This window comes from Nerophis ophidion, linkage group LG15 (assembly GCF_033978795.1).
Source record: "Nerophis ophidion isolate RoL-2023_Sa linkage group LG15, RoL_Noph_v1.0, whole genome shotgun sequence".
In the NCBI taxonomy this organism is placed as follows: domain Eukaryota; kingdom Metazoa; phylum Chordata; class Actinopteri; order Syngnathiformes; family Syngnathidae; genus Nerophis; species Nerophis ophidion.
In genome coordinates this window covers 48,285,952-48,299,761 of record NC_084625.1, presented here as the reverse complement: position 1 = coordinate 48,299,761, position 13,810 = coordinate 48,285,952, and the positions used below count along the sequence as shown (strand labels likewise).

Below are 13,810 nucleotides of genomic sequence, written 5' to 3'. Positions count from 1 at the left end.
GACATATTATCTGGCGTTTTGTTTCGTAATATTATGCAAAAGCAACTTTTCTTACCTTCTGGTACCTGCTGATGTGTATTTGGGATTTGCATTAGTCCTGGAAATTTGCGCGAATCCGCCTTTGTAGTCTGCGCTGACCCCGTAATCGATAATCTTCTTATTTTTCTATATCTTCTTGTTATGGGACATTCATCCTCCACTGTTGTCATTTCTAATATAAAGTAGTGTAAAGTTCTTACTTATATCCGTCAGTAAACTCACCATGAAAGCGCTAAAACATACCGGTGTGGTGAGTTGACATTATTCACCCAAGGAACTTTAGTTATTAGAGATTTCTCGTCGGACGGTTTTTCACGGGACACATTTCCGGTCACGGATGAGGAGATGCTGCGCCGTTATTGATTGAAGTCAAGTCTGAATGTCATTAAAACAGTTAGCGCCATCTTTTGACACTTCTTCCACTCCCGTCCTTGCACGCTACACCGCTACAACAAAGATGACGGGGAGAAGACGCCGTAGAAGGTGAGCCATGTAAATAAGACCACCCATAAAATGGCGCATCCTGAAGCGACTGTCAGTTGATGTGTAAAACATCATCTATGCAAAGTTTTGACCAAAGAACTACCATTACATGTTATGTAGACCACAAGGAAGTCTTTTACATTTAGAAAAAAAATCCTAATATGACTCCTTTAACGCGCCTTATAATCCGATGAGCCTTTTGTACGAAAATAGGCCTGACTAGATCCGCTCATGCACCATCAACGGGTGATGCCGGTTAGGAAGGGGCTCGCTTCAAGTTAGCGGTAAGAAAATTATGGTTACTCCTTAAAGATGAAGTACTGTATAACTACACACCAAAGACTTTTGGGTAGGACAGTAACTAACGGGGATGGCTACCTTGCACAACTGACACGGTTACAGAGTATCAGTACTTGGGAATCGATACCGGTACTCAATACCCGTTGGGCCCAAGCTCATCTAAGATGGACTGATGCAAAGTCTAAAATTATTCTGTGGTCTGACGAGTCCACATTTCAAATTATTTATAGAAACTGTCGATGTTGTGTCCTCCGGACCAAAGAGGAAAAGAACCATCCGGATTTTTATAGGCGCAAAACTCAAAAGCCAGCATCTGTGATGGTATGGGGGTGCATTAGTGCCCAAGGCATGGGTAACTTACACATCTGTGAAGGCACCATTAATGCTGAAAGGTACATACAGGTTTTGGAGCAACATATGTTGCCATCCAAGCAACGTTATCATGGACGCCCCTGCTTATTTTAAAAAGACAATGCCGAGCCACGTGGCTTCATAGTAAAAGACTGCGTGTGCTAGACTGGCCTGCCTGTAGTCCAGTTGTTCCAAAACCTGTATGTACCTTTCAGCATTAATGGTGCCTTCACAGATGTGTAAGTTACCCCTGCCTTGGGCACTAATGCAATCCCCATACCATCACAGATGCTGGTTTTTGAACTTTGCGTCGATAACAATCTGGATGGTTCGCTTCCCCTTTGGTCCGGATGACACGATGTCGAATATTTCCAAAAACAATTTGAAATGTGGACTCGTCAGACCACAGAACACTTTGCCTCAGTCGATCGTAGATGATCTCGGGCCCAGAGAAGCCGGCGGCGTTTCCGGATGTTGTTGATAAATGGCTTTCGCTTTGCATAGTAGAGCTTTAACTTGCACTTACAGATGTCGGTACGAACTGTATTTAGTGACAATGGTTTTGTGAAGTGTTCCTGAGCCCATGTGGTGATATCCTTTAGAGATTGATGTCGGTTTTTGATACAAGTCACAGGTCACGGTCATTCAATGGTGGTTTCCAGCCATGCCGCTTACGTGGAGTGATTTCTCCAGATTCCCTTGAACCTTTTGATGATATTATGGACCGTAGATGTTGAAATCCCTAAATTTCTTGCAATTGCACTTTGAGAAACGTTGTTCTTAAACTGTTTGCTCACGCAGTTGTGGACAAAGGGGTGTACCTCGCCCCATCCTTTCTTGTGAAAGACTGAGCATTTTTTTGGGAAGCTGTTTTTTATACCCAATCATGGCACCCACCTGTTCCCAATTAGCCCGCACACCTGTGGGATGTTCCAAATAAGTGTTTGATGAGCATTCCCCAACTTTATCAGTATTTATTGCCACCTTTCCCAACTTCTTTGTCACGTTTATCAGTTTGAACATGAAATATGTTGTCTTTGTAGCATATTCAACTGAATATGGGTTGAAAATTATTTGCAAATCATTTTAATCCGTTTTTATTTACATCTAACAGAATTTCCCAACTCATATGGAAACGGGGTCTGTAGAAAACAACCACAGGATGACGTTAAAGGCAGTCACTGCCTTCAATTGTATAGCGCAATTTTCTGCATTGCTAATCAGAATTTTGACTGTCAAAAGGTGTAGATTGTTCCGTGGATTTTACCCAATCCAAAACAGAGTTTTGCACCGTAAACACAACCATTGTGTGCCCACATTCTTTTTTTCAGTATTTTATTTTATTTATTTTTTTTCAAAATAACGCAATTAGCATAGCCATCCTTTTATTGCTTACAGTGTGTGTGTGCGTACAGTACAGGCACCTACTTCTAATCTCCTGTAAACCTCTTAGACACAGATTTTTTTCCTCTCCTCTATTCATTACATTGCAGAAAATCCTTTCTGACTGAAGACGCGTTCGAATCAATAGGCGTTTGATTGCCCCAGCCTTTGGCATTTTTTTTTATTTTTTTTTTTTTAAATACTCTATTTTCAAAAGGGTGGACTAAACATGTGGTTTGTCCTTGTGCGGTTAGGAATGCGATTCATACCCCCAAGACTCCATTCTCCACGGCCGCGTGCCTTTAGAAGTGCTTTTTCAGGGGCAGGCTAGCACAGGTCAGGCTGCCAACCTCCACGCCACCGCGCTGCAACAGACGCTCTGCAGACGTCTGCAATATTCGCCTTTAGCTTCCGAGCAAGGAGAAATGAACAGAAATGTACTCGACGTAAAATGTCAAGAAGAAATCACCACGTTGTTTCAATGCTGAGTAAAGTTGTTCCGAAAAATGCCAAGTAGGTGTGCATTGGTATGAATTCGACTTCTGTGTAGGGTTGTATCGCGGTACTAATCAGTTGAAATCGGTACAATACCACCTTTGAAAAGTACCGGTACACTCCTCGCCAAATGTGTCGATTGATATTACCCCCTTTGCTTCAAACTTAGGTAAACATTTAAATAATGAGCATTCAGTGACAGGTATTAATGTAGTTGTTACACCTGTCCTGCTGTTTGGTCCGGTGCAGGTCGTAGTCGAGGAGCACAGGGAAAACGTTCCCTTCAGGGTCGGTTTCCATTTCAGTGCCTTTTATTGATATTTTAACCTTGTTAAATTGTTCTTTGACCGTCAGGGTTTAAAGTTAGTCACAGACACACAGTAGGTGTGGCGAAATTAGCCTCTGCATTTGACCCATTCCCTTGTTCCACCCTCTGGGAGGTGAGGGGAGGACTCTGTTTATTTTCAAAAGGTGGACTAAACACGTGGTTTGTCCTTGTGCGGTTAGGATTGCGATTCATGCCCCCGAGACTCCATTCTCCACGGCTGCGTGCCTTTATAAGTGATTTTTCAGGGCATGCTAGCAACATCCACGCCACGACGTTGGAACAGATACTCTGCAGATGTCTGCAATATTCGCCTTTAGCTTCCGAGCACGGAGAAATGAACAGAAATGTACTCGACGTAAAATGTTAGGAAGAAATCACCAAGTCGTTTCAATGCTGAGTAAAGTGGTTCTAAAAAATGTGGTGTAGGTGTGCATTGGTATGAATTTGACTTCTGTGTAGGGTTGTATCGCGGTACTAATCAGTTGAAATCGGTACAATACCACCTTTGAAAAGTACCGTTAGACTCTTCGCCAAATGTGTCGATTGATATTACCCCCTTTGCTTCAAACTTAGGTAAACATTTAAATAATGAGCATTCAGTGACAGGTGTTAATGTAGTTGTTACACCTGTCCTGCTGTTCGGTCCGGTGCAGGCCGTAGTCGAGGAGCAGAGGCAAGACGTTCCCTTCAGGGTCGATGCCTTTTAAATGATATTTTAACCTTGTAAAATTGTTCTTTGACCATCAGGGTTTAAAGTTAGTCACAGACACACAGTAGGTGTGGTGAAATTAGCCTCTGCATTTGACCCATCCCCTTATTTCACCCTCTGGGAGGTGAGGGGAGGACTCTGTTTATTTTCGAAAGGTGGACTAAACACGTGGTTTGTCCTTGTGCGGTTAGGATTGCGATTCATGCCCCCGAGACTCCATTCTCCACGGCTGCGTGCCTTTATAAGTGATTTTTCAGGGGCAGGCTTGCAACATCCACGCCACGACTTTGATACAGATACTCTGCAGACGTCTGCGATATTCGCCTTTAGCTTCCGAGCACGGAGACGTTAACAGAAATGTACTCGACGTAAAATGTTAGGAAGAAATCACCAAGTCGTTTCAATGCTGAGTAAAGTTGTTCCGAAAAATGCCAAGTAGGTGTGCATTGGTATGAATTTGACTTCTGTGTAGGGTTGTATCGCGGTACTAATCAGTTGAAATCGGTACAATACCACCTTTGAAAAGTACCGCTACACTCCTCGCCAAGTGTGGCGATTGATATTACCCCCTTTGCTTCAAACTTAGGTAAACATTTAAATAATGAGCATTCAGTGACAGGTATTAATGTAGTTGTTACACCTGTCCTGCTGTTCGGTCCGGTGCAGGCCGTAGTCGAGCAGCACAGGGAAAACGTTCCCTTCAGGGTCAGTTTCCATCGCGGTACTAATCAGCTGAAATCGGTACAATACCACCTTTGAAAAGTACCGGTACACTCCTCGCCAAATGTGTCGATTGATATTACCCCCTTTGCTTCAAACTTAGGTAAACATTTAAATAATGAGCATTCAGTGACAGGTATTAACGTAGTTGTTACACCTGTCCTGCTGTTCGGTCCGGTGCAGGCCGTAGTCGAGCAGCACAGGGAAAATGTTCCCTTCAGGGTCGGTTTCCATTTCAGTGCCTTTTATTGATATTTTAACCTTGTTAAATTGTTCTTTGACCGTCAGGGTTTAAAGTTAGTCACAGACACACAGTAGGTGTGGCGAAATTAGCCTCTGCATTTGACCCATTCCCTTGTTCCACCCTCTGGGAGGTGAGGGGAGGACTCTGTTTATTTTCAAAAGGTGGACTAAACACGTGGTTTGTCCTTGTGCGGTTAGGATTGCGATTCACGCCCCCGAGACTCCATTCTCCACGGCTTCGTGCCTTTATAAGTGCTTTTTCAGGGGCAGGCTTGCAACATCCACGCCACGACTTTGGTACAGATACTCTGCAGATGTCTGCGATATTCGCCTTTAGCTTCCGAGCACGGAGAAATTAACAGAAATGTACTCGACATAAAATGTTGGGAAGAAATCACCACTTCGTTTCAATGCTGAGTAAAGTTGTTCCGAAAAATGCCAAGTAGGTGTGCATTAGTATGAATTCGACTTCTGTGTAGGGTTGTATCGCGGCACGAATCAGTTGAAATCGGTACAATACCACCTTTGAAAAGTACCGGTACACTCCTCGCCAAATGTGTCGATTGATATTACCCCCTTTGCTTCAAACTTAGGTAAACATTTAAATAATGAGCATTCAGTGACAGGTATTAATGTAGTTGTTACACCTGTCCTGCTGTTCGGTCCGGTGCAGGCCGTAGTCGAGCAGCACAGGGAAAACGTTCCCTTCAGGGTCGGTATCCATATCAGTGGCTTTTATTGATATTTTAAGCTTGTAAAATTGTTCTTTGACCGTCAGGGTTTAAAGTTAGTCACAGACACACAGTAGGTGTGGTGAAATTAGCCTCTGCATTTGACCCATCCCCTTATTTCACCCTCTGGGAGGTGAGGGGAGGACTCTGTTTATTTTCGAAAGGTGGACTAAACACGTGGTTTGTCCTTGTGCGGTTAGGATTGCGATTCATGCCCCCGAGACTCCATTCTCCACGGCTGCGTGCCTTTATAAGTGATTTTTCAGGGCAGGCTAGCAACATCCACGCCACGACGTTGGAACAGATACTCTGCAGATGTCTGCAATATTCGCCTTTAGCTTCCGAGCACGGAGACGTTAACAGAAATGTACTCGACATAAAATGTTAAGAAGAAATCACCACGTCGTTTCAATGCTGAGTAAAGTTGTTCCGAAAAATGCCAAGTAGGTGTGCATTGGTATGAATTCGACTTCTGTGTAGGGTTGTATCGCGGTACTAATCAGTTGAAATCGGTACAATACCACCTTTGAAAAGTACCGTTAGACTCTTCGCCAAATGTGTCGATTGATATTACCCCCTTTGCTTCAAACTTAGGTAAACATTTAAATAATGAGCATTCAGTGACAGGTATTAATGTAGTTGTTACACCTGTCCTGCTGTTCGGTCCGGTGCAGGCCGTAGTCGAGGAGCACAGGGAAAACGTTCCCTTCAGGGTCGATGCCATTTCAATGCCTTTTAAATGATATTTTAACCTTGTAAAATTGTTCTTTGACCGTCAGGGTTTAAAGTTAGTCACAAACAAACACTAAGTGTGGTGAAATTAGCCTCTGCATTTGACCCATCCCCTTGTTCCACCCCCTGGGAGGTGAGGGGAGGAGTGAGAATAATTTTTGTGGTCTAACCTCCAATTCCTACCTCCAACTCCCTGCTTGGCGCTCAGCATCCAGGGAGTTAACAGTTTTTATTTTTATAGTCTTTGGTTTGACTCGGCCGGGGTTTGAACTCAGAACCTACCGATCTCAGGGCGGACACTCAAGGCCGCTGAGCAGGCTTAGAAGCCAATATTGAGAGTTTTCGTAGTTCCCTTTTATTTGGAAGCGTATCGAAAAGTATCCAAATACATGTTGGTACTGCTACCAGTACTAAATGTGGTACTTAGGTAAACATTTAAATAATAAGCATTCAGGGACAGGTATTATTAATGAAGTTGTTACACCTGTCCTGCTGTTCGGTCCGGTGCAGACCGTAGTCGAGGAGCAGAGGGAAGAAGTTCCCTTCAGGGTCGTTGCCATTTCAATGCCTTTTAATCAACATCAAAGCCGAAAATGTGTCCTGTGAAAAACCGTCCGACCGGAACTCGCTAATAACTAAAGTTCCTTGGGTGAATAATGTAAACTCACCACACCGGTATGTATTAGCACATTTATGGCGAGTCTACTGACAGATGTAAGTAAGAACTTTACACTACTTTATATTAGAAATGCCCCATAAAAGAAAAAGCTTATCGACTACATCGTCGGCACGGACTACAATGGCGGCAAATTTTCAGGATTTATGCAGATCCCAAAAACAGATCAGCAGGTACTTTTCTCAGAAAGTAATAAAAGTTGATTTTGCATAATACTGCGAAACAAAACGGCAGATAATATGTCCGCTAACGGGTGCTATTTTGCGGGTCCTTATACACACACCATAATAATACTCGTACTTCTGACTACGCAAAGCGCCCACAATGCTTGAAAGTCGTATTAAAACATTTTGACCAATTTTCGAGCGCCGTGTGTAATGTTCTTTATTCCCAACGGAACATTTAAAGATTTAGTGTTGTTTACTGGCGTTATCTTCCAGTCTGCAAGTGTATCTTATGTGTGACTGCCATCTACTGGTCACACTTATCATTACACCATGTACCAGATAAAATTGCTTCGAGGTCGGTAAACACAACCGGAATTATTCCTTATACTAGGCGCACCGGGTTATATCGATTTTTTTTAGAAAAACGGAAGGCTTTTAAGTGCGCCTTATCGTCCGAAAAATAGGGTAATATATCGACTTTTACGATGTGTTCCACATTATCAGTAATAAGTCAATTATTCTGTAGAGTTCTCGCCTTCTTACCTGGATCTCGGTCTTTAACCTGAAAAAACAAAAAATGCAAAGAAAATAAGTTTACACAGTGACACGCTTTCTCACTTGCCACACAATGCCACAATTCCCCAAGAGTTTTGTGTTTGTTATTAAATAATAGTCAAAGTACTGATGTGTTCAAACATGCATCAATATGCTTATTTCAAAGCAAATGCATGCATTGACACATTCTATAGCAGCAGGGGGCCGGAGCTTTTCCAGCGACGGCCACATACAGGACAAAAATCGAAGGACGCGGGGGACACTGATGCATTTTGTCCATGAAAAATACTCAAACTAATGCAAAGTAGGTCAATCCTTGGGGTAAATTCAGCACCAAAGTTCATTACCAATACACAATAAACACTTAGGTATTTTTACATGTGAATAATATAAATACAGTCTATTATACAGCATTATTCACATGTGAATAATATAATATAAATATTGTCTGTTATACAGCATTATTCACATGTGAATAATATAATATAAATACAGTCTATTATACAGCATTAGTCACATGTGAATATTGTAAATACAGTCTATTATACAGCATTATTCACATGTGAATAATATAATATAAATACTGTCTGTTATACAGCATTATTCACATGTGAATAATATAATATAAATACTGTCTGTTATACAGCATTATTCACATGTGAATACTATAAATACAGTCTATACAGCATTATTCACATGTGAATAATATAAATACTGTCTATTATACAGCATTATTCACATGTGAATAATATAATATAAATACAGTCTATTATACAGCATTATTCACATGTGAATTTTGTAAATACAGTCTATTATACAGCATTATTCACATGTGAATAATATCAATACAGTCTGTTATACAGAATTATTCACATGTGAATAACATAGATACGGTCTCTTATACGGAATTATTCACATGTGAATAATATCAATACAGTCTGTTATACAGAATTATTCACATGTGAATAACATAAATACGGTCTCTTATACGGAATTATTCACATGTGAATAATATAAATACAGTCTGTTATACGGAATTATTCACATGTGAATAGTATAAATACTGTATATTATACAGCATTATTCACATGTGAATAATATAAATACAGTCTGTTATACGGAATTATTCACATGTGAATAGTATAAATACCGTCTATTATACAGCATTATTCACATGTGAATAATATAAATACAGTCTATTATACAGCATTATTCACATGTGAATAATATAAATACAGTCTATTATACAGCATTATTCACATGTGAATAATATAAATACAGTCTGTTATACATAATTATTCACATGTAAATAATATAAATACTAGAGATGTCCGATAATAGCTTTTTTGGCGATATTCCAGGATTGTCCAACTCTTAATTAGCGATTCCGATATCAACCGGTACGGATTTATACAGTCGTGGAATTAACACATCATTATGCCTCATTTTGTTGTGATGTCCCGCTGTTAGAATAATCATGTGTATATATAGTATCACACAACTTTAGTGTGCTTAAAGTCCGTTGCTATAGTTATTAGCGATTGTGCTCAAGCTGCATTTTTTCTATCTGTGCAAGGACAAAAACTTCTTGTCTGAGGGGTGGCCTCAGCCGCAGATGTTAGTTTTGTTTTAGCCCGTTAACAGCCAAGGACTTCAAGGACCTCAACGAATATAAGCTGACAGCACGCAGAAACAAGGAAATCACAAGGCCCCGGCACATTCTATCACGTATTGTGCATACTGGACTTGCTTTGCATGATATATGTGACCACTCCTTTTAGAAGCGGCCTCGGTGATGTTGACTGGGGAACTGCTGAATAAATAGAGGGACGCGGGAGCTGAACCTGAGAGCGTAGGGCGAGACTTTGACTAAGTGTGCATCTCCATGCGTTCTCCTCATTGAGCTAATTTGAACTCTGTCTCTGCATGGTTCCTTGCTTCTTGTCTGTTTAATAAATGTCATCAGTGTTTAACCTGACACCCGCTGGATGCATTAAACAATGTAACAAGGTTTTCTCAAAATAAATCAACTCGAGTTTTGGGGTGGGAAAAATGCCTACATTTATTATTGAAGTCACAAAGTGCATTATTGTTTTTTAACATGCCTCAAAACGGAGAGCATGAGGAGGTTGAGGTGGGCGGCGTTGAGGTAGGGGGTAGCGGGGGGTGTATATTGTAGCGTCCCGGAAGAGTTAGTGCTGCAAGGGGTTCTGGCTATTTGTTCTGCCGCGTTTATGTTGCGTTACGGTGCGGATGTTCTCCCGAAAAGTGTTTGTCGTTCTCGTTTGGCGTGGGTTCACAGTGTGGCGCATATTTGTAACAGTGTTCAAGTTGTTCAGGGACGGCGTGGCGCAGTGGGAGAGTGGCCGAGCGCAACCCGAGGGTCACTGGTTCAAATCCCACCTAGAACCACCTAGTACCAACCTCGTCACGTCCGTTGTGTCCTGAGCAAGACACTTCACCCTTGCTCCTGATGGGTGCTGGTTGGCGCCTTGCATGGCAGCTCCCTCCATCAGTGTGTGAATGTGTGTGTGAATGGGTAAATGTGGAAGTAGTGTCAAAGCGCTTTGAGTACCTTGAAGGTAGAAAAGCGCTATACAAGTACAACCCATTTATCATTTTATTTATTTGTTTACACGGCCACCCTCAGTGTGACCTGTATGGCCGTTGAGCAAGTAAAGTACGCCTTGCATTCACTTGTGTGTGTGTGTAAAAAGCCGTAGATATTATGTGATTTGGTCCGGCCTGCAAAGGCAATGCCTTCAAGGTTTATTGGCGCTCTGTACTTCATACATTTTACTTTTTGAAACTGATACGGATAATTTCCGACATATTATCGGACATCTCTACTTGCAACGACCTCCAGTTTTGGTTTTTCTTTGTTTTTGTTTTTTTTTGCTGACGACACTCCATTCCAAAATAGAGTAATCCCCCATTGAAAAAAAGCAATAACGGTGAGTTTTACCGCCATGCAGGTTAAGTATGTTGTTGAGATCTAATTTGCCGTGAAGGCGGGGCGGGTGTTGTTGACATCCAAGGCACACAGAGGGACAGCAAACACAAGTCAGGGGGAAATCTGCACCGGGCAAAGTCAAGCGGGAGTCTCCTTGGCAAAGCGTTTCTTGTGGGCTGCAGCACAGCTTCGGGGGGAAGAGACGGACACGCAAGCACGAACACGATGGACGCTCACCTGAGTTCTGACGCCGCCGGGATCTGAAAGAGGTCGGAGAAGAGGCGCAGTGAGTGACGGGTTAGCAGGAGCACGCAAACACTCGCCCGCCTTCCCCGGTGCGAGGCAACACTCCCTCATTAGCGGAGGAATTGGACGCCAGGCGCCTCACTTTGTGCTGCTTTGCAGGCGCTGCCTGACTAGTCTAGCTGGAGGAAGTAACGAGGTCGGGATAGAACTTTTTTTTTTTTTTTTTGCTCCAACAGTTTGTGTTTATTGGCTCCCTGAGGGACGACACCTCCTGAAAACACACACACACACCCAACATGCACATACACACTCCCGCCCCCCCCCGCCCTTGGGTGCTAAGCTACACTTAAAGACACACGTTACACCCGCACTGCAGGCCCTTATTGAACTTTGACCCGTTACGCAAAACAGACGGAGCTGATAGTAGGCACACATGCAGGTAAACACCATCGTAGTGAGTTGGGAAATTGTGTTAGATGTAAATATAAACGGAATACATCGATTTGCGAATCGTTTTCAACCCATATTCAGTTGAATGCACTACAAAGACAAGATTTTTAATGTTCAAACTCATAAACTTTATTTCTTTTCTGCAAATAATAATTAACTTAGAATTTCATGGCTGCAACACGTGCCAAAGTAGTTGGGAAAGGGCATGTTCACCACTGTGTTACATCACCTTTTCTTTTAACAACACTCAATAAAACGTTTGGGAACTGAGGAAACTAATTGTTGAAGCTTTGAAAGTGGAATTCTTTCCCGTTCTTGTTTTATGTAGAGCTTCAGTCGTTCAACAGTCCGGGGTCTCCGCTGTCGTATTTTACGCTTCATAATGCGCCACACATTTTCGATAAGAGACAGGTCTGGACTGCAGGCGGGCCAGGAAAGTACCCGCACTCTTTTGCTACGAAGCCACGCTGTTTTAACACGTGGCTTGGCATTGTCTTGCTGAAATAAGCAGGGGCGTCCATGATAACGTTGCTTGGATGACAACATATGTCGCTCCAAAACCTGTATGTACCTTTCAGCATTAATGGTGCCTTCACAGATGTGTAAGTTACCCATGCCTTGGGCACTAATGCACCCCCATACCATCACAGATGCTGCCTTTTGAACTTTGCGTCGATAACAGTCTGGATGGTTCGCTCCCCCTTGATGTCGAATATTTCCAACAACAATTTGAAATGTGGACTCGTCAGACCACAGAATACTTTTCCAATTTGCATCAGTCCGTCTTAGATGATTTCAGGCCCAGAGAAGCCGGTGGCGTTTCTGGATGTTGTTGATAAATGGCTTTCGCTTTGCATAGTAGAGCTTTCACTTGCACTTACAGATGTAGCGACAAACTGTATTTAGTGACAGTGGTTTTCTGAAGTGTTCCTCAGCCCATGTGGTGATATCCTTTATGGATTGATGTCTGTTTTTGATACAGTGCTGTACGAGGGATTAAAGTTCACGGTCATTCAATGTTGGTTTCCGGCCATGCCGCTTACGTGGAGTGATTTCTCCAGATTCTCTGAACCTTTTGATGATATTATGGAGCGTAGATGTTGAAATCCCTAAATTTCTTGCAATTGCACTTTGAGAAACGTTGTTCTTAAACTGTTTGACTATTTGCTCACGCAGTTGTGGACAAAGGGGTGTACCTCGCCCCATCCTTTCTTGTGAAAGACTGAGCATTTTTTGGGGAAGCTGTTTTTATACCCAATCATGGCACCCACCTGTTCCCAATTAGCCTGCACACCTGTGGGATGTTCCAAATAAGTGTTTGATGAGCATTCCTCAACTGTATCAGTATTTATTGCCACCTTTACCAACTTCTTTGTCACGTGTCGCTGGCATCAAATTCTAAAGTTAATGATTATTTGCAAAAAAAAGTTTATGAGTTTGAACATCAAGTATGTTGTCTTTGTAGCATATTCAACTGAATATGGGTTGAAAAGGACTTGCAAATCATTGTATTCCGTTAATATTTACATCTAACACAATTTCCCAACTCATATGGAAACGGGGTTTGTAGCTAAAACACTGCAGACTGCGGATGTCTTAGAGCATCTCTTCCTGAGGGCGTTTCAGTGTTATAATCTCACCTTTATCTTTACATTTTAAGCCAAAATGCGTCCGTTCTCCCTTTTCTGTCCATACACCATGTCTGCTTTGAAGTACTCGGTGTTTGCGCGATGCCGAACATGCTCCTCTGCTCGTGAAACCAGCAATGTCACAACGTGACGACGCGCCGTCGTAACTTTTCAAACATAGTATAGTACCGTTTTGGATGTATTAGTTTCACGATACTATACTAGTACCGGTATACCGTACAACCCTAGTGGAAACACAAATTCTTTTTAAATCTTAACATTTCTGAAAGAGTCAATAATTGTTTTCATGAAGTCAAAGGGGACAGGCATCTTTACGAAATGGTACATTTTACTTCCTGGCACTTGTTCCACCTTTTTTGAAGAGGAACTATTTTTTTTTTGCCAACTTCAAGGAGGACTTTTCTTCCTCCACAAGTCCCAGACCAGCGGTGGCCGAGCACTAAGCGGAGTGATGAGTGAGGGAATTCAAAGCGACATCACGGCCGTCACAGTCCCCCCACCCCCCCAACGTCGCCGGTGTCACCCGAATCTACTCAGGTGCACGCCGCGCCCCGGTGGGCCCGGCGCCGGCGTTATTGCCTCTGCGACGTGATAGCGCCG

The 13,810-nt window shown here is 42.5% G+C and overlaps 1 protein-coding gene across 2 annotated transcripts in view; it reads right to left on the bottom strand.

Annotated features, from left to right (window-relative positions):
• The window catches only part of LOC133569749 (guanine nucleotide exchange factor VAV3), a 219,862-nt gene that overhangs the window by 48,742 nt on the left and 157,310 nt on the right, over positions 1-13,810 (bottom strand). For both annotated transcript variants that reach the window (XM_061922308.1, XM_061922309.1), the window contains 2 exons: positions 11,103-11,125; positions 7,901-7,919 (listed from right to left, as the gene is read on the bottom strand). In XM_061922308.1, coding sequence (XP_061778292.1) covers positions 7,901-7,919; positions 11,103-11,125 — 42 coding nt within the window. The remainder of the gene's footprint in view (positions 1-7,900; positions 7,920-11,102; positions 11,126-13,810) is intronic.